Source organism: Phragmites australis, chromosome 15 (assembly GCF_958298935.1).
Source record: "Phragmites australis chromosome 15, lpPhrAust1.1, whole genome shotgun sequence".
Lineage (NCBI taxonomy): Eukaryota > Viridiplantae > Streptophyta > Magnoliopsida > Poales > Poaceae > Phragmites > Phragmites australis.
The window spans coordinates 29718453-29738753 of record NC_084935.1 but is presented as its reverse complement, the minus strand read 5'-3'; the positions used below and the strand labels follow the sequence as shown (position 1 = coordinate 29738753).

General features: G+C 43.0%; 2 protein-coding genes across 2 annotated transcripts; one reads left to right on the top strand and one right to left on the bottom strand.

Annotated features, from left to right (window-relative positions):
- Positions 1–12951: 12951 nt before the first annotated feature.
- Positions 12952–16152, top strand: LOC133891953 (probable WRKY transcription factor 57). Its single transcript, XM_062332673.1, has 3 exons — positions 12952–13470; positions 14557–14709; positions 15517–16152. The coding sequence occupies exons 1-3, from the start codon at positions 13172–13174 to the stop codon at positions 15989–15991; spliced, it is 927 nt and encodes a 308-aa protein (XP_062188657.1). The 5' UTR covers positions 12952–13171; the 3' UTR covers positions 15992–16152.
- Positions 16153–19141: 2989 nt separating this feature from the next.
- Positions 19142–20083, bottom strand: LOC133892301 (UDP-glucose 6-dehydrogenase 5-like). Its single transcript, XM_062332985.1, has one exon. It carries the CDS (start codon positions 19640–19642, stop codon positions 19142–19144), a length of 501 nt encoding a protein of 166 aa, XP_062188969.1. The 5' UTR covers positions 19643–20083.
- Positions 20084–20301: the final 218 nt, after the last annotated feature.

Below are 20301 nucleotides of genomic sequence, written 5' to 3'. Positions count from 1 at the left end.
ATTCGATTTCCACACAGAAAAATTGGTCAATCCATGGTGGATTTGATGGATGGGGGGATGGGGGTGAGATGAGCACCTTTGTTCTTTGCGTGTCGGGCCTGATACTCTAGTGGGGGGAGGCATAGCATCTTGGCCCTTAAGTAAGTGGTAAGTGTTTCGGTGATTAATAAAAAATCGTATTATTGTGACTAAAAATTTATTTCGAAGGGAATCAAAAATTTAGTTCACAATGATAATTGGGTATTCTTGGTCCCTAAGGCGATTATGTGGGTGATCAAAGGACTTGTGCACCAAGATTAAGTATCTTCTAGTTCTAAGTGTCACAAAGGAAATGAAGGACACTTAAAGTAGTATATATTGTTTTCCTTTAGTCTTTTGATCGTACTATAAAGAGGGGCTAAGAGTAGTAGCTTGACCTAGTAAGTTTAGACTTGGTTTGATGCACACTTGTGAAATTCTAGCACTAGGTAGCTCATAGAAGCCCATGGTTGACATATTGAGAAGCTAGAGCTCAAGAAAGTTTGAATTGGACGAGCTCAGAGAAAATTTACTTCACCGGATGATCCGGTCTATGCGAAGTGATCTCACCGGAGCATATTGTTATCTCAAGACAGAAAACACTCTATATGCACCGGATGCTCTGATGAACAAAGTGATGTAATCACCGGATGATTTTATGGGTGACACGTGTGCAAAATTGTTAGAAGTATTACACCGGATAGTCCGGTGATAGTGTGGTGAGAGCACCGGTCTATTTTCAGTAGAAGGGGGATTGCTAGGAAAAATTGAAGTTCAACTCACCGGATTATCCGATGATGCAATGATGACTGCATCGGACTAATTATTCCAGAGACGATTCCAAGGCAATAATTCTGAAGCTCAGTTCACCGGATGGTCCGGTGAAGATGGTATGTACACCGGACCAATTCTTGCAGAGAACAGTTTCTGGTGGCAGAAGAAACTTCAATCACCGGATGGTCCGGTGAAGGCAAGAATGGATCACCGAAGTAATATTTTCAGAAAGGGTTGTTTCAGTTGTATTGAAGGAGTTCTACTCACCGGATAGTCCAGTGATAAACTCATATGCACATCGGAGCTTTACCACGAGAGAAGATTTTGAGGACAAAAGAAGTTTAACCCACCGGATAGTCCCGCGATGGCAATGAAATCATCATCGGAGCATATTTTCCAAAAAGGGCTGCAACGGGAAAATTTGGTTAGTTTGTATTCACAGGATGGTCCGTTGTTGGGTTGATGTTCACCGGATGATGTCATCAGACTATTTATCAGCAGTAACGGCTAATGACAGCTGGCACAGTGAAAATAGAAGTTTGTACTCACCGAATTATCCGGTGTGAGTAAGGAGATACTCACCGGATCATCCGGTGTGAACAGAAAAGGTGGGTGATTAGGCAACAACTATAATTTAGATCTCTAGCCTATAAATATCCCTCCACTTGGTTTCGTTTCCCTCTCTTACGTCCCAGTGAAGTTCATACACTGTGTGTGTCATCAAGAAGCAAGAGAGAGCACTTGAGTTGATTTCTAAGTCCCTAATTCAAGATTAAAGATATCATTAGTGTTTTGAGAGTAGAAAGTGTGCATCTAGCTGTAGTTTAGGCTTGATCTTGGTCAAGTGAAGCTATTGGCATGTTACTCTTGGTGGTTGGCAACACCTAACCGGTCTTTGGTGATTGGTGATGGTTTGGTGAGCTCTTGGAGTTCTTATTGGAGTCCCAGAAAGAGCTATGTACTTGGTTTGATACCCGCCAATTAGGAGATATAGAAGTAGTAATCATGAGGGAGCACTTGAGTCTTGGTGACACAAGGGGGAGCAATATCTTTGATGGATACTCCAACGAGGACTAGGGGCGAGTGCCAACTTTTCGATACCTTAGGAAAAAATCTGGTGTTCTGTTGTCTATTTCTTTACTATACCGTAATTTATTTTGAGTATTTACATTCTTGCAAGCTTTTAATTCCGTATTTTTTTAATGTCTTTGCTTGCTTGTTTAGTTGCCTTTTTCTAGCTTGTTCGTGTAGTCGTATTTCTTTTCATCCAGACTAAAATTATTATTTATTCTAGTTTTCGATAGAAGTTTTTAAATTGTCTAATTCATCACCTCTCTTGGATCATTCAATCCTTTTAGGAGGGATAAGAATTGGATCAGTGTCTGAGTCCCAGACAACGGCGCCAAAGGACCTAGCGCCATACCATTAATCTACGACGCTAAAGGATTTGGCGCCGTGTACTGCCACGTCAAACAGGACCTCCAACGTGGATCCTACGTGATAACTGCACGACGCCAGATTGGGAGGCATCCCATAATAGTATTACGGCACAAAAAGTCATAGAGCCATGCGAGCGTTCAATTTGAACAGCATTTTGTGGAGGGTTCATTTGTAAAATATGTTTTTGGAAAAGGCTAAAAAGTACAAATTCCACCATTGCTTACACTGTTACACGTATAGTACGTACGGGGTCATTCGCAACAATATAAGCAAGATAGAGTTTCTCTCTGCAAATGGAAAGGAGTTGCCGTTGTGGCGTTGTGGGGTTGTCATGATGGAGCATCACGCCCAGTCGGACTCAAACATGGCTGCATGTAAGTGAACGCAAGAGCTTATGGCATTGTTTAGAAAAAGAAACATAAGCGCGTCATCGTCAGTATATCGCTAGCTAGCTCCTACGTATACAGGTTACCATCCATCCATACAGATGCGATGTATATATGCGTATGATCACTCGATCACAGCAAGTTGCAGGCGGATCGGCAGTGGAGCTGGAGCATATCGGTAAATGCATGTAGGAGGCGAGCTCAGTACAGTAGCTTAGTCATCAGCAGCAACCTCTCTCTCTCTCTCTCTCTCTCTCTCTCTCTCTCTCTCTCTCTCTCTCTCTCTCTCTCTCTCGGTGACACAAAGAGAGGTTATCTAATTCAGCATGCATGCATCTGCACGAACAATCGTAAAACGCCCTTGCTGCTTAGACAAAATTTCTGTGGGAACCACGGGACGAGAGCGAGAACGTATAGGTTTCCTGTTAATTTTTCAGGAGGAGATAATGGCCTCTTTGTAACAAAGGAATTAAAAACCGTAGGAATAGGAAAAACCACGTGATTTTGGCAACAATGCAAGCAGAAAACATAGGATTGTAAAGCACAGAAAAACTATAAATTAAAAATGATTGTTTCAATGGAGCAGAGAAGAAACATAATAATCAGGTGAGAGATATAGACTCAAAAAAAATATTTCCTTGACAAATTCTCCAAAATTCCTATGGAACACCTCAAATGGCTGCATCACGACAATGACCCCGCAATATACTGGTTGTCACTCGTCCGTTTACAAGTGCACGCATGCATCCATCTCACATGGCTATGATGCCTATCCAAATTAACCTAACAATCAATGTACAAACATATCAATTAATATTATAGTTAACCAACGATATATATATGTAGCACATGTGCGGGTGTGCTGCCAACGCATCCACAAAGAATTGAATAATTTGTAGATACTAATCCTATATGCTATATATGCACCTAACACACGTACGTCAGCTAATAAGTAACATGGATCACAAAATTACACTACAATATATACCTTATTAATTCTCGAAAAAATGAAAATAATAAATTACCTATCACGTACCAGTCGCCTCACCTCCACTCTTACATGGGACAAAGGTTATTGGAGCTGAAAGAAATGCGCGGTCAAATCAACACGTAAACGTCGACAGAGAAAGAACAACTGGGATCAGCAATTTGCAAGTTGGGACAGGAATCAGTGGTAAAAACTTTGCACGGGGAATCTTTCTTTTTGGTATGCCCTCGCACTCTCAGCAGAAGCTTCCAAACCCTACTTTCTTTCTCCTCCAATCACAGAGCTTAACTTCCACAGGCTACCCACCACTCACATCTCCCCGAAAGATTAAAAGGTAATCTAAGAATTGTGTGTCGGTGTCAAGTTCTGTTAGTACGTAATACCATCTAATCTGTTTTATATGACTGTTACTCCTGATTTATGACGGAGAAATAGCTAATTATCCCTTATATATTTTCAATGGAACTCCCAAACAACCAAATCTCCTTTTACCATTATTACTATTACTATATCTACTATTACTATACTACTACAGAACCAACCATAAGTAGCGTCATATCAGTCTCGATTCTGCAAAAACCACGACTGAAGATGTATCAGTGCCGGTTCTTAATCTCCCGCGCGCAAAAAATGAGTAAACTGCTAAGAATCGGCACTGAAAAGGACAATCAGTGTCGGTTTCAGCCACGAACCGGCATTGATACTTCTTCCTCTCCTCCATCTCTCTCTCGGTTTTAGCGCGGCCTTATCTCTTTCGGTTTGGAGAGCCCCGGGCTGCTTGGCTCACGGAGATGGAGAGAGGGGTGGAGGAGGCGAGAGTTGGCTGGGGAGAGAGGGAGGGCTAGAGGGCCCTGGGCTGCCTGGCTCACGAAGATGGAGAGAGGGGCGAAGGAGGCGAGAGAGGAGCCGGGGAGAGAGACCGACTGGAGGGGGATGCGCCGAGCTCGCCAACAGCCCGGGGCTGAGCGGATGCACGCGGCCAAGCAACGGCATCGCACGTTCGTGGCTGAGCGCGGCCAAGCAGGAGCAAGAGCGACGCCGACGATGGCCACCAAGGGCTTCAGCAGTTTCTTTGGCGGCGGCCTTCGTGCCCCGTGGTTTCTATGGCGATGGCCTTCATGCCCCACGTTTTGTGTAGGACGGAGCAAGGATCCGCGACAGCGGCATCCTCAACGGCGATGAGCTCATCATGCGGGGCCGGCAGCGGGCTCGGCTCAATGCATCGAGCTGGCTCGTATGCCTGGCTTTTTTCTTTTCTTTTTTTGTTTGTGGAAAACCTCATCAGTGTCGAATTCAAAACCGGCACTGATGAGGTTTTAGAACCAGTACTGATGAGGTATTTTGGTGTAATGCTAGTACTTTTTATTTTTTATTTTTTTTTTCATCATCTTTTTTTTGGGATCTCATGAGTTTTATCTTTAATCTATCATGATTTTCTTGTGATTAAAAGGCTTTGTTGCTGTAGTATTTCTTGTGGCGAAGAAATTGTTCGCCAATTGTTGGCTAAGAAATGATAGCTACAATTTACACTCGAGTTTATTACTGACACGGTGTGTACTTCGCATTCATTACCGGCGCTTGTTATTAGCCATGAATCTGTCATAAGTTTGGGCAGCCTGTACACATAGAGGACACGCGAGTACTAGCACAATTCTAATTTTGGTACGAGCTGCTAAATCCTACGCGTGCTTGCATGCCATTGATCAGGAGCAACGACACCACACGTACATGCACCTACGAAATATCAATTCTTTTACTGTACAATGCAAACACGAATGCATGCAATAGCTAGATGGGTGTAGGTATGTACGTCTCGTAACAGCAGTATTCTGCTGTCATGTTGATCTGTTTATTACAACGCTCTTTAGAACTGTACTTGGTTGTGGATCGAGTTAAAGAATATAAATACTAATATCAGCAACCGTAGAAAGATAAATAACCGATAATTGCATATCTTATTTTTCATCCACCTTCCTAGGCTTTGGATCACATCCAACCGTCTTCACCCACAAGTAGTTGGATCATGTCGATCCACGGACATATATAGGATGGTGATAGTGATAGGAAAATAAATTGGTTGAAGCACTTAAAAATAGCAAAACTGATTAACAATGATATGGTGCTCAAATTTATTTACAAGCTAGGTAGAATTCCCCATGTTTATATACAGAAATTAGTGACCTTTATTTGCACTCCTTCAAGACACATTCTTTGCCAAATTTGATCCCTTGAAAAAAAATGTGCATGGCTTTGCACTGGCCGGTGAACATTTTCTTGCTTGGCCATGCCCTAGCTAACAGCTGGGTTTGTTCAATGTGCTGCTACAACCAGCAGGTACGGGTACTAGTGCCCATATTGTATGTGCCAATGATAATGAACTTGTGAACATGTGCTTTTATGTGGTAAAATTTGTATGATGATTTTTTTTGTATTAATTTGTGATAGTCCTACAATCTCCCAAACACTCTAGCCATCCAAGTGGAAGAGAATTGCCGTGTTAGCAAGGATTGTAGCTTCACAGTGACCTGCACAATAGTTGAATAATGAAGGTACACACCACGTTCAAATAATTGATATACGATTTTCTGATAACTTTGAAGAATAATGCTACATCTACAAAAGTTAACAAAAATTCTACTTACATGCTAACGTGGACAGCGACAGCCTTGCCTAATGTGTCCAGTGGAATATTACAATTGATAATTTCAAATTAGCATAAGGTCGTTGTTATCATTCACGTCAGCACATAAGTAGAATTTCTACTGAAGCTATTACTTTACCTCTTTCTATACCTCGCATCGAAGATGCTCGAGAAGATGCAGCATCAAGTGTAACTCAAAGGCCCAACCCAGTAAGCTATTCGATTCCCTAAATATCTAATCCCTCAAATATTGTACATAAACTTTATCCTCTCTAGCCCCTACTTCATGTTTCATTATCATGTTCCTATTTAGGTGTATTTGCGTCATATCTAGTTGTAAGACTAAGTGTTTATTGTCTAGCTTGGCTAGCTAGTATAGCTATCGGTCTAAATGATGTAATGAGTTTATTATTGCCGTTTGACTATGGCTGTCATCAAACATATTGTTATGATCATAGTCATTGATCTTGTCATGATATCATCTTTGTATCATTGCACTTTGTATAGTTGATTTTTCTGGAAAGATTGAGGCTAACTGAGATATTCAAAATTCCAGTGCAAAACCGAACCGAAATACGTAGGTTAATTAGGTTCGGTTTTCATTTTCCTTTGGTTATCTTGGTTTCTAGGTTTTGAAAACCGAAATTTTTAAAAATGAATAAACCAATTTGTAATAACTGCATTAACCAATTGCTTAGCCCTAATAAGATGGTTAAACATTTAACCATGAAACACGGAAAAACTAACTAAATTATAAAGGGTTCGATTTGCTCCCCTACTAAAGGTGACTCTTCAATTTACTAATCATAGGATATAAATCTGTTGGGAAAATTTAGCCGTGAAACACGCATAATTTTCTGAATAAATAAGGGAGTTGCTAATTTTTAATCGAGTGAAAATAAGGGAATATTTCACTTGACAACAGCAACCGTTGGATGAAGATTTATTAGCTGACAAAAAACTGATTCACAAGTGATAATACTTTTCTATAGTAGAGATATATACAATTTTCTGATACATACCAGATAAAAATCTCTAACTGAGTACAAATAAAAAACATAAGTAAATCCGATAGATAACGCGTGGAGTAAAACAAAACTCTAATTTCAATCTATTAAAACATAAGTAAATCCGAATAAATAAAGGGTGCTACTGTATTTGGGTGGGGACAGGGGTAGTGAGTGCGTCTGGCCTGCGAGGTTACGTGATGGGCAAGTTAGGTCGTGGGCCCACCATCACCGTCCCCTTCCTCCTCATCTGTCAATCACCCGCGTCCCTTTCGACTCGCTTTTGTTTATCTTCTCTTCGCCAAGATCGATTTAATTAATTAATCCATATATCTGAGCCCCGTCCTGTCGAATCTAACGCACAGGATCAATTTAATTAATCGAAAAAATATAGGAAATAAAAATAATAATCACCGCCGCGGGAGCACGTCATGTGCCTCACTCTAGCTACTACCTTATATATAGTCCGGCCGTCACATATACTGCATGGACTATATAATTTCTGGAGTGATAAGACATGTTATTTTCCTCCAAACATATGTTCTAACTTTCTTCCATATATTCATGAAGTAGTACTTTTCAGTACTAAAATATGTGTGTAACTTGACAGCAATATTCTACTGGATGTGTCGGCTCTAATCACTTAATCCAGTATATAGCACTAGTATCTTTCAGTGACAGATCAATTCCATGCATCTATGATTAAAATCCAAAATTAGATAACACATATAACTATATTTATCGAAATAGATAATATATCATCGTATTTATAATTTTAGTATTCGTATTCGATAACTTATTTACAAAAAAAACTGATTTTCGGTACACCGTACGTCGAAAAAACATGGGTCCAATCATATTTAACACATGAGGTGTCGAATATGGATAGTAATATATTCGACACCTCATATATCGAAAATCAGGTGTATTTGCACATGGAGTGCTGAATATTTAGCACCTCGTATGCTGAATATGATTTGTATCGGCACATGAGGTTCTCGGTATAAAATGACAACATCAAAATACTCGCAGCCGGTACATACCATATTCGGCACACCAGGTGCCGAATACGATACTGTAGCATAGGCACATCATGTGTCGAATACACCTGATTTTCGGTATATGAGGTACCAAATATAGACTACAGTACTATATTCGACACCTCATGTACCGAATATGATCGGGTCCGTATTTTTTCAACTTACGGTGTACCGAAAGTCATTTTTTATAAATAAGATGCCAAATACGGATGTAAAAATTATAAATATTACAATATATTGTCTATTTTGATAAATACGATCGTATATATTGTCTAATTTTGAATATTAGGCTGCACTATAAAACCATATTGTGAAGTACTAGCTATTCCAGACTAAATTACTATTGGAAAACTATACTGATTAACTTAATTAAAGCAGTAGCTTAATCACAGTACTCCGCAGCTAGTACTACAGAATTGATTATAATTTGGTACAACGCGGCTACCTAGAATGTCTCAATAATTTCTCTTAATGGTAATTAAAATATATAGCACAATTCCTAGATAGTATATAGTAGCTCGGAATCCGTAACTACCGATTGGAATAGATATATTGTTACTAAAATAGCGGAACTACCGATTATTATTCGTTCTAATTAATAAATCCTTCAATTCATCACTATATTATACTAGTACTGTATTTAATTATACTGAGGCCACCTCATGTAGACATAGGTCAACTGAAAAACAACACTTAGATGAATGTGTGCACATTCCACTACACCAGCTTAATCATATATATAATACTTGATTGGAATTAGGTTGCAACAACATGCATACATTTATGGTCCAAATATGACCTGCCCAAGATATGCCCACATGCAAAGTATAGACTAGCTAATCAGCTGTCAACGAGCTACAGATTAAGACCATATAACCATATGGATCAGTAAGTAGTTCGATCAGTACTAGCTAGTATAGAAAGAAGTAATGCAGTATGCGCTGACCTAAATTGTTGAGAAAGCTCGATAGATGCATGCATACTAGCTATATATAAAACAAAACGATATGTAGCATGATAAAATAATATATTGGTGATCTATATATTTGATCATCGAGTAAATTGTGTTATATTTAAGTAGGCTGCTTAATTTATTATCGTCTTGGAATTAATTATTCCGCTAATAATGTTGGCTCATATTATATACAGGCGCCGCTCAATGAGGAAAAAGGGTAAACCGACATTAAAAAATCTGATATTCCGGTGGCTATCAGTATATGGAGAATATATATTTATATGTGGATTTCGATCAATCTATGGGTTACATTTAGTCACAATAACGTACTGCTTTATTTTTGTACCATAATATATATGTAGTATAACGGCCAAAATATAAAAGTAGACAATATAAAGTATCATATTTATCAAAATAGATAATATATTAATATATTTACAAATTTAGAATGTGTATTCGATACCTCATTTACCAAAAATGATGGACTCAGCAGTTTTCGGCACCTTCGGCACCTAAGGTGCCGAATACGCACAGACAACAGCTGGACGTACGCAAGAAAGCCAGAAGCAAGATGGTGGTAGAGTTTCCATCACGCGTGGCGGTGACAACGGTGATGGTGGAGGGGAGAGGGTGGAAGAGAAACAAAGAGAGTGCACGCGTGTGGGAGCGATGGCTAGGAGCTGAGCAATCGGAGTAGGAGAGTTAAGTATGAAGGCTTTCGGGAGAAGCTAAGCAGGCGGGGGCTAGAAGCCAAATGGTTTTGGGCTATCACTGTCAGTTCATAATTACAACCGATAGTGATAGCCATTATCGCTATCGGTATTTAATGGCACTTATTTTTATGAGTTGTTATCACTACTTGTTCTATCTATACACCGACAGTGATAAGTTGATAAGTTCATTATCACTGTCGGTTTGTAAAGTTTTTGTTACCAATTAACAGTGATAATCACTATCACTATCGGTTCTTACTAGTTTGATTTTTCACACTACTACAGAAAGAGTCATCAGCGCCCCCTCATCACTGTCGGTTTAAAAATAAAATATCGGTTCTTAAGCTTAGGCGAACAAAAAAATTGTACCAGTAAGAACCGATAGTGATAGTGGTTATCACTATCAGTTCTTAAAAAGACGTGCATAAAAAGGTATGCCTTTAATAACCGACAGTGATAATGTATCTCTCTGTCGGTTCATATTACAAATCGGTAGTGATAATGTTTATCATTGCTGATTCGTAAGCTGTATCAGTAGAGCAATAATTGACAACAATGAAGCAGCGGTGATAATTTTTCTATAAATTGAACCCGTCTACGTCAACCGCGTCCATTTCTCATTTTGATCTCCCTGAAGCTGCTCTCGAGGGGTAGTGGCGGGCAAAGTGAAGCGATGGTCACCGGTCATCTCCACTGCAGCCGTCTTTACCCCTCGTGCCTAGCTTCAACACCACTCACACGAGCTCCTCGTCATAGCCACCATTCGCCAAGCTCAGCGTCTGTCGTTCCCACCGTCTCCCGAGCCAACACGTACCTTCCCCGTCTCCTCATTCCTCTCCATGCGGTCTCCTCTCACCATCTCCTCTCACCGTCCTCCGAGCAAGTAGCCACCTCACGTATGTTTGCCGAGACTACCGTCCGAGCGGCCGTGTACCTTCTCCGTCTCTTCATCTCCTCTTTTGATGTCTCCACTGCGTGAATGTTGTGTGAAGATGATTGTGGAAATAGATAGATCTAAAGAAATGGCAAAAGTCACAATCGCTTTAAGCTAAGTTTGTGTGTTCAAGATTGTGCTTTTGCTATTCGTTTAGACTTACTATTGTCACTCTCTCGAATAGTAAATTTAATCAACTAGCACACAAGATGTATATCGGATGGAGCAGGGCTACTATATCAAGAGCTCTTTGAAGTGGAATGTTTGAAGAGCTCTTGGTGCAATAGCTTCATAACATCTGTTTCTATTTTTAGATTTAGTCTAAAGTATTCTGAATATTTCGGCATAGGTATGACAAACTTAAGACAGATTCACATACTGAAGAGTTCATAATAGAGTATTTTTGCGCACATCTGAAAGGATTATCACTGCCAATTTATGTCTTGAACTGGGAGCGATAGTAGTTATCACTACCAGTTAATGTTAAGAAACCGACAATGATAACACTACTATTACTGCTAGTTTATAAGCCGCCAATGTTAATTTATAGACTATCATTGTCGGTTCAAAAACCGACAATGATGCTAATTTTAAACTGGTATTGATGACATTTTCTACAGTAGTGTTATGTGCCCTTGAGCTCATGAACCGACAATAATAAATTATCGCTGCCGATTATAATGGTACTAGTAGTGATAAATTATCACTATCGGTTATAATCGTATCGGCAATGATAATAGAGCACGGATTACGTACCTTTTCTATAATAATATCCCTCAAGATTGGGCAGAAGCTGGCTCTCCGATCATGAAATGAAGATTGATATGCACCCATGTCGCGTATAGGACTAGAAACCGGCCGGACTGAGCAGAGTGGTTAAACCGCGAGGACAATACAAGAGTAAAAAAGAGATGGACATATGGACGTTGATCAGTCGATGATGATACTATACATTGTCACAATGATTTGAGTTGACCTAGGTGAATGGGCATGCACAAATCTTGCCCCACCTTTTCCCAGACCGGAGGTTATAAGAAAAATCAGAGCTACTGCCTAGTGTGCAGTACTAGTAAGTAGGGATATCACCTCAAACACGCCAAGACACGATCCAATCCAACAACTAGAGTCGGCAGACAAAAAAGTTTTTCTTTTTGCAGTAACGGTGCAAGAAACTGGACGCTAAGATTGTATTGGTGGAAATTGGAATCAGAAAGACTGACAGCAAGTAGCTAGAAGAATAGACTTCAGCTGGTATAGGAACTGAACGGGAATCCTTTGGCCCTAACACTACCTAACAGTCTATTCTCGCGCTAGTATTTGTCATCTTGATTTTCTGAGACGATACTCCCAAGGCCCAGTTAATGTCTCTAATCCGCTATCAATTATACATTAGAATAGCTAAGGTGTGGAAAACATTAAAATTATGTGCACAAAAAATTTCTACTCCCCCGATAGATCTAGTGGTTGAGAAGTCTAGTTGTAGCATTTTTTTCAGAAAAGTTTACCACTGCTCGAAACAGCTCGCTCCCTCAGTTTCACGATATCTGAGCAAGCTCATCATGCGCACCAGCTAAGGAAGAACTAACAAGTGTCAGAAAAAAAATCATCTATAAAACGACTAAGGAAAAACATATATATGGCAAAAGACCACACATTCCCGGTAAAATATCTTGGTACGATCACTTCACCTATTTTTCATCATTTTAAGAGCGGCGATCGAACGAGTGGAAATACCACGAAACAACTATGATCATTTTTTTTCCCTTGTGGTGAATATTTTTAGCTGAACCATTTCTACTCGGATGAACGAATATTGTGAACTCGGGCGGGGAGGAGAAGGGGTCCGGCAAACTATCAAAGTAAAAAAGATACAGTGTGCATGTTAACTCTATCTTAATTGTAGCTACTAGTTCCTTAGTAAAGCGACAATAGTCTGGATCAGAGGGAGGAATAAATTAAATTTGTACAATAAAAAGCAATGAAATGAGTAATCAATTTGAGACTAGTACTCCTACTAACCCAAGCTAGAGTGAAATAAATACACACCCGGCTCCTAGCTCGCAAGCAAACCACACGACGAGGAGGAGGAGGAGAAGGAGGAGGAGGACTCTCACTGTCTCAGATCACACCCTGAAAAAGCTACCGGCCGGCCAGGGCGGGCCCTAAAAGAGAAGTAGTAGAAGAAAAAGAGCAACTTGTTTGCAGTGGCCGGCCGGAGCAACAGTGCCACGCACACAAGCTAAGCTCAGCTGCAACAGAGGCATAATTCTTGTCCATGGCCGGCGCCGGCGACGCGGGCGTCGGTGGCGGCGAGTGGCCCTTCTCCGCCGACGCTTACGCCGACTCCTCGGCGATATTCGCGGAGCTGGGGTGCTGGGCCGCCGGGCTCGACGGCGCAGGGGAGCTTCTACCGCCGCTGGATCCGCCGGAGGCCATGCCGCCGCTGGCCTCGGAGGCGGTGGAGACGCCGTCCGGGCCGGTGTCGGTGGACGGTGGCGCGTCGTCGAGCTCCACCGACGACGGCACCGCGCAGGAGGACGCCGACGGGAAGCCGGCCGCCGCGACGGAGGCAGCGTAAGTGCCCGAACTAGTAATTCTAGCTTTGGTACGTTTGATCTGCGTTTGCCCCAGCCTCTCTCCAGCGAGCAACAAAGCTTGTGGCAAAACCGTAATTATCTTTGAAGTTCGCCAAGTTAACTTCAGACCTAAAATTTGCCCCATTTTTATTTATTCACAAATTTTAAGTTTGTTTTCGATCGTAGGAGTACATCGTAGCAACAAGTTTCAGACCAGCGATGTTTTGGTTTAATTTGTTTTCGTTTGGAGTCTCTATGTCAGTACGTGATCCATGTCACGTCGGTGCCGGCCTTTCCGATCGTCTACGTCGACCGATTTGTAACTGCGAGGGGTAATTCGGTAAATATGCGTGGAGGGGAGGGAGAAATCGAGACGGAGCGCATTATTGGCGTCGGAATGGAATCGGACGTTGCGCCGGGATTCGCGTACTAAACTGACATCAGTCACTCTTTCTTCTTCTTTCTTCTCTTCTCACTCCTCTTTAGTGTTTATTATTTCCGATTACTTGGTTTACATATATAGTTAGCTAGATTTGCCGCTATGTATCCATTTGCACAATTCCTTTCTAAAAAGAACGTGTCACGAGCTCTGTCGTTCGATTAGGAAGTAGGCGACCACCTGGGTTTGAGTCTAGACTGACAGATCGCTCAGAGGCGCCGGCCGGGTATTAACCAAGCTAGCGTTGATTCTCCAACTGAGTATAGAAACGCGTACGGGTTCTCCATGTGCACAATTCATCAGTGGCTAGTTGCACCGCTCAGCAATTTTACGTACGTACGCGTACGTACGCGTGGTCGTGTAGGTACAGGAGCTAGTGATAGATGTGCAAGTTAAACGAATCTGTTCTGTGAATTAAGTTTGTCACGTCGTAAACAGATTCGATCAAAACTGCCCGGTCCTGGTCTTCAATATATAATCCTATCCAATTAACCAGCTAGCTGCACGATGCAACCAAGTTCGTTGCACGTACGTTCTTGCCATGTTACACTCACATGCAAGCTGGCAGATAGCAGTACAGTGCGTGTGTGTGTGTCTACATGCAATGCATATGATGTTTGTATGAATCATGGTTGGTATGTGCAGGAGCAAGCCGGCGGGGAAGACGAAGAAGGGCCAGAAGCGGGCGCGGCAGCCGCGGTTCGCGTTCATGACCAAGAGCGAGATCGACCACCTGGAGGACGGATACCGATGGAGGAAGTACGGCCAGAAGGCCGTCAAGAACAGCCCCTTCCCAAGGTATCCATGCATCCCTCTGCATGCATTTTGATCTATCGATTGAACCACTCTAGAAGAAAATTTATTAGGATCCTTTAAAAAAAATCTCCGTAAAACTCTGATTCATACCGTCTTTTTTCTGATTCAACGGTTGACACGTACAGAAGAGAAAAATGATAACACGTGTCGTGTTGGAAGCAGAGGTCTTTTAAATGACCAGTTCTATTGAATTTCCTTCCCCCAACACACACACATTCACCAAAATTACATAGGGCCGATGACATACTGTTGAGTGTTTACTGAAAATTGTTCGATACTGCTACACAGATTGCAATTAGGTAGGAGTATATACTAGCACTACCACTAGCTAGTTAGCTTTATCTACTCTAGTTCATGAGCATTTGGGTACATGCATGTAGCATGCTGTTACTATAGTTTCATCCATATCTTTTTTTTTTCAATATTAAGAATGCATGCAAGGAGAGGCTCTGGTACGGTGCTTTCGCATGCATATGGACGGTGGTTGCTGCTTGCAAGTGATTCGAAGGGCAAGATCAATGTCGTATCCATCTATGGTTAAATATCTATCTACATGGTGATTGGTCTTGTCAAATAGAAAAGAAAGTTCATACATGCATCTCAACTCTAGTACATATACTTTCAGTTGTGAGAATCCTATACATGAAGTTGCCAGTTCAATCCTATTACCAATGAATGCATGCACGTTGTAGTTAGTATATAGTAGCATACTCCAATAAGATGTTTTTAGGGCACTACTGCAATATTTCTTCTTGATAATAATGAACTGAATTTAATTTGTATGGGCAGGAGCTACTACCGGTGCACCAACAGCAAGTGCACGGTGAAGAAGCGCGTGGAACGCTCCTCCGACGACCCCTCCGTCGTCATCACCACCTACGAGGGCCAGCACTGCCACCACACCGTCACCTTCCCGCGCGCCCACCTCCACGCCGCTGCCGCCCTCGCCGGCCACATGGCCTTCTCGGCGCACCACCTCTACAGCAGCAACGACCTGTCGCCGCTGCGGCTCCCCCCGGCTCACAACGCTCTTGACCCCCTCGCCTGCAGTCCGGCGATGTCCTCACCGCCGTCGCTGCTGCGGCCGTTGCACTGCAACCAGGAGCTGAATTCTGCAAGCGTGTTCCAGATGTCGGGGGCGACGACGATGGCAATGACTTTTGCATCGACGCATTCCACGACGATCTCGTCGCCGGCCAATGTTCCGGCGGTGGACAAGGGGCTTCTTGGCGACATGGTGCCACCGGCTATGAGGCATGGATAGATGATGCATTGCATGCGGTAGTTAATTTGGATAGTACAATTAAGCATGCCAGTTAATACTAGTTACTTTGATCGATTAGTTGTTGTTCTTTTTCTTTTTCTTTTTTTTTTTTTGCGGAAGGGGCTCGAAGCCCTAAAATATATTGAGGTAAACAGTACTTACACCCCTGGTCTTACACAAAGCACCCTGGAGAAGAATAAAAATACAGCTACTTCTCTAGTTCTAGTAATTAGCAAAGAGGACCCTAGCAAACAAAGAAATTACAAAACAAAGAACATGGGTCTTCTTCATCACTGCTGATCGTCGGCCGGAGCGATGAGCTCGAGCTTGACGCAGACGAATGCCAGGGTCGGTTCTGAGATTTCGGTGGTCCGAGGTGATACTAAAACATGGGTCCTCATTGAACATAAGCATCGGAATATTTATATATCAATTTCAAATACAATATTCCAAGCATTAAAATTTTTTGTCAAGGTCTCCTTTCTGTTAGTCTATCAACTCGTTTCTTTTTTCTTTCCTTTGTTTATTTCTAGATACATGCTTTCTAGATGTTATGTTATCACACAATGATAATTAGGTACAAACAGTCCTGAAAATTGAAATAAAAAAATCATCAACAGTTGACAACTAGTGCAAAGCTGTAAAAGTATTGAATCAAATAAACAAAACCATCCAGTTAGGGATTAACCCTTGATTCTATTGAGCATGGGGGCCATGCTTGCTGGCGATCAGGAGGAGAAGAGGGGAGGGGAACAGGCGAACAATGGCTTGCCACGATTGAGGTTGGTGATTAGGCCTTCGTCAATTTTGAACGATCAATCCTGAGCTTTGGGAGGAGGAGGATCAGGTGAGCTGATTCAGACGCGTCGTTTTGGACGAAGACACAGAGAGGTCCAGAGGAGGGGAGGGGAACGGGTGAAGATCGTGATCGCTGCTCCTGCTAAGAATTGGGATCGATTTGACTAGGGTCGGCGAAGGCGTGACTGAAGTACCACACAATTAGGCTTGCGCATGATACTTCGTTAATTTGGAAATGATCCATCATCCATGGTTTTGCTAGGTTAGGTTACTAGGTAAGGTAATGTTGGACCTTAAGCTATTTGTAGATTTAGAGATTCACTTGGGCTTGGTTGCTACTTGCCAGTAGGCTATGCAGCGTACAGATTTAGGCTGGCTTGGTAGGTAGCATGACAGGCAAATACATACACATACCTAGTTAGGGGGCCCTGAATTTCAAGGGGCCGAGGTGGTCGCCCTGCCCCAGGGCTAGCCTTGACAAATATTGAGGACAGGTACCATATCTTTCACACAAGACAGCAAGGGGGCACCAGACATTGGTATTAGACCGCACGAGAAGAAAGTCACTGCAGCACATTAGTCGACATCTTGTGGTACATATTAGGGCACAAATTCGGCACCACTATCGATGGCCTAGAAAGCAAATCTGGCGTCGCCAGTGTTTGAACTGATGACCCAGAGAGCCAAACCCGTGCCATCAACTAGAACATCGATGACCCAGGTACAAAGAAACCCTCTCCAGGGGATTAAAACAGCCTCCAGCTCATCCGCTAACAGGCAAAGGAGTACGTACCTCACAAGCTCGTCACCGGAGTGGACGCCAGAAGTGGCGATGACGCCACTTCTGATTTAGCAGAGAGAAGAATTCATATATACACATATAGGGTTGATATTGAGCATGTCAATCAGCAGGCTTGGATAAATATTAGTTACACAAGGTTATTGTTCCAACTCTATTGATTTATTAATATTTGCAGTTAGGCATGTCATAGTATATCATCACATATAGCTTAGAATAAACTTGCAATGTATCTTTCATGCAAATTATAGTTTGTGGGAAGTTTGGATCGTTGATGTTGTGCAAGCTAATTAAATGTCTATAGTCTTGTCCTTCAACTTGAGAAAGGCATGTGATAAGGGGAATCACTGTCGGCTCGAGCCATGAGCCAGCAGTGATGCCGTGCTATAGCTTCACTGCCACTTTTAAATACCAACCGGCAGTGAAGGAGTGGCTGGACCCGAAATTCCATTCCAATCGGCTTTTGACTCGCAAAAGCCTCACGTCTCTCTCTCTCTCTCTCTCTCTCTCTCTCTCTCTCTCTCTCTCTCTCTCTCTCTCTCTCTGCCTTGTCTACCTACAGCCGGCTCTCTCTCTGTCTTATCTCCCCCACTGGCCTCCTCCCCACCGGCCTCGCTCCTCTCCCACCGGGCTCCTCCCCCACCGGAGTTGTACGTGGAAGGGCGGAGCTGCTGTACCTAGCAGTAAAAATGTGCAGCAGCTCCAAATCTAGATTGCCCCGGGAACGCTGCACGTGAGGAGGCGGCGATCGCCGTGGAGGCAGGGCCAAGAGGGGAGGCAAGGACGGTAGAGAGCGCGACAAATCTAGCCGAGCTCTGCTGCCGACATGTCATCGTCGAGGAGGAACGTGAGGCAACAACTAGGGGCAGGAGGAGAGACGTCTGCACGCTATCATCGGCGAGGACTTCTTCTCCGGCGCCCACCTCCACTCCATTAGGCGCCATCGCCCCAAGGCCCGACCAGATCCTCCTCTAACCTTGCCAAAACCCTAGCCGAGCCGCCATGGGGCCGACCTTCACCAATCGATTTTGTGTTTGTTTCCCCTTCGCTTTCAAGGTTTTGTTCATCGATTGGCAACAGGGATTAGTTCAATTTTGTGTTCCTCTATGATTTATTAAATACACAAGTGAGGTCAACAGGGCGGCACTGTTGTATTGCAGCGGCTGTTGTTTGAGGTGAAGGTGTGGCTTCCGTAGTAATTTGTTTGTCTGATTGAGGGTTTGTCGATTCGAGTTGGCTCGACCCTTTTTTGTTTTCTGGAAGAGGCATCACTGTCGGTTGGAAACCTGGCAGTGATAGTCTAAGCATTATTGCTGTCGTTTATCCACTGTCGACTTCAAAATCGATAGTAAAGATGATTTTAGAGCCGATAATAAAACATATTTATATAGTAATGAGCATATTTTTCTTCCTCAGATGTATAAAGGATATGTCCCGCGTAAAGTTACACACGCAGGTATCATATGAATGCAACTTTGCATCTTTGGGCCTTTCTGGATTTTGCAACTAGCTACCCCGTGTTCACATGCAGATGATGTGCTTCCCTTTGCAAATCAGAATTTTATTATAAAAAAGAAGTTTGCAAAGTTGTAAGTACATAACGGCTTGCCGACTGTGTAGACGACGAAGCCGATCTCCCTAAGATTTCCGACATCGACGACGTTACGGCCGTCGAAGACGAACGCCGGCTTCTGCGTGCTGACAAATATTCGCCGGTAGTCCAGCGTCCTGAACTCGTCCCACTCTGTCAGCACGCACAGCCCGTGCGCGCCCTGAGCGGCCTCGTACGCGTCCCTCGCCACGCGCACCTGCTGCACCTTCGCCGCCGCCGCCGCCGTGTCCCTCCTTATCTGCTTCTCGCTCACCAGCGAGTCGTACACGCTGACGTGGGCCCTGTCACCGAGCAGGCCCCTGCACACGTGCCGCCACCTGCACACGCGGCTCTTCTGGTAGTCATTCACGGCCACCACCTGCCGCCAGTAGCCGGCGCCGATGCAGCAGATCTTCACCATGGTGGTCTGTGTATGCCCTTGTCTGCTGCTCTTCTCACTCATTGTGTGTGCGCACCTGACGAAATTAGCTGAAGCCTGAAAGATTCAGAAGTGAAGACCAAAGTTGAGCAAGTGCTTGAGGTCATGAATGAACTTGTATAACAATTTATAAGGGCAGTAGCATCAAGATGGTCTTGAATCATGAACCATATTACAATGGCAATTGCATCTAGATGATCATCTTCAGGATCAGGACTACACCAGTAACCGCAAAATCTGCATGGGATCAGGGGACATTACCAGTTCTGAAGAACTGAGAAGTTGAGTAAGAGGGAGGTGCCTAAAACTCTTTTAAATACGCCTGTGTCCTTTTATCCTCTACGGCAGCCAGCCCAAATGGAAGTCAGGCAGCTGATGGTGTGAGAGTACCTTCTGATCTGCTAGTCTTGAGATGCCGTTTGTTTCAATTTCCAAAGCATCCTGCAAAACTCATCAAAGATCGAAGAAACCGAGAGCAAGCGGCCATACAACTGACATACAGATAGTCAGATACAATACCATAGCTAAAGAAAGTGGCTTGTCAGACTCAATACACTGTCAACCATTGTGCAATTACAATCACAGAAGGGGGTCTTGAGTGCTGGCCCAAGATCCTACTTAGCTTCATCGGACAAGAACATACAAATACAGCATCAGAGATTGGAACAATTATTACACGACAA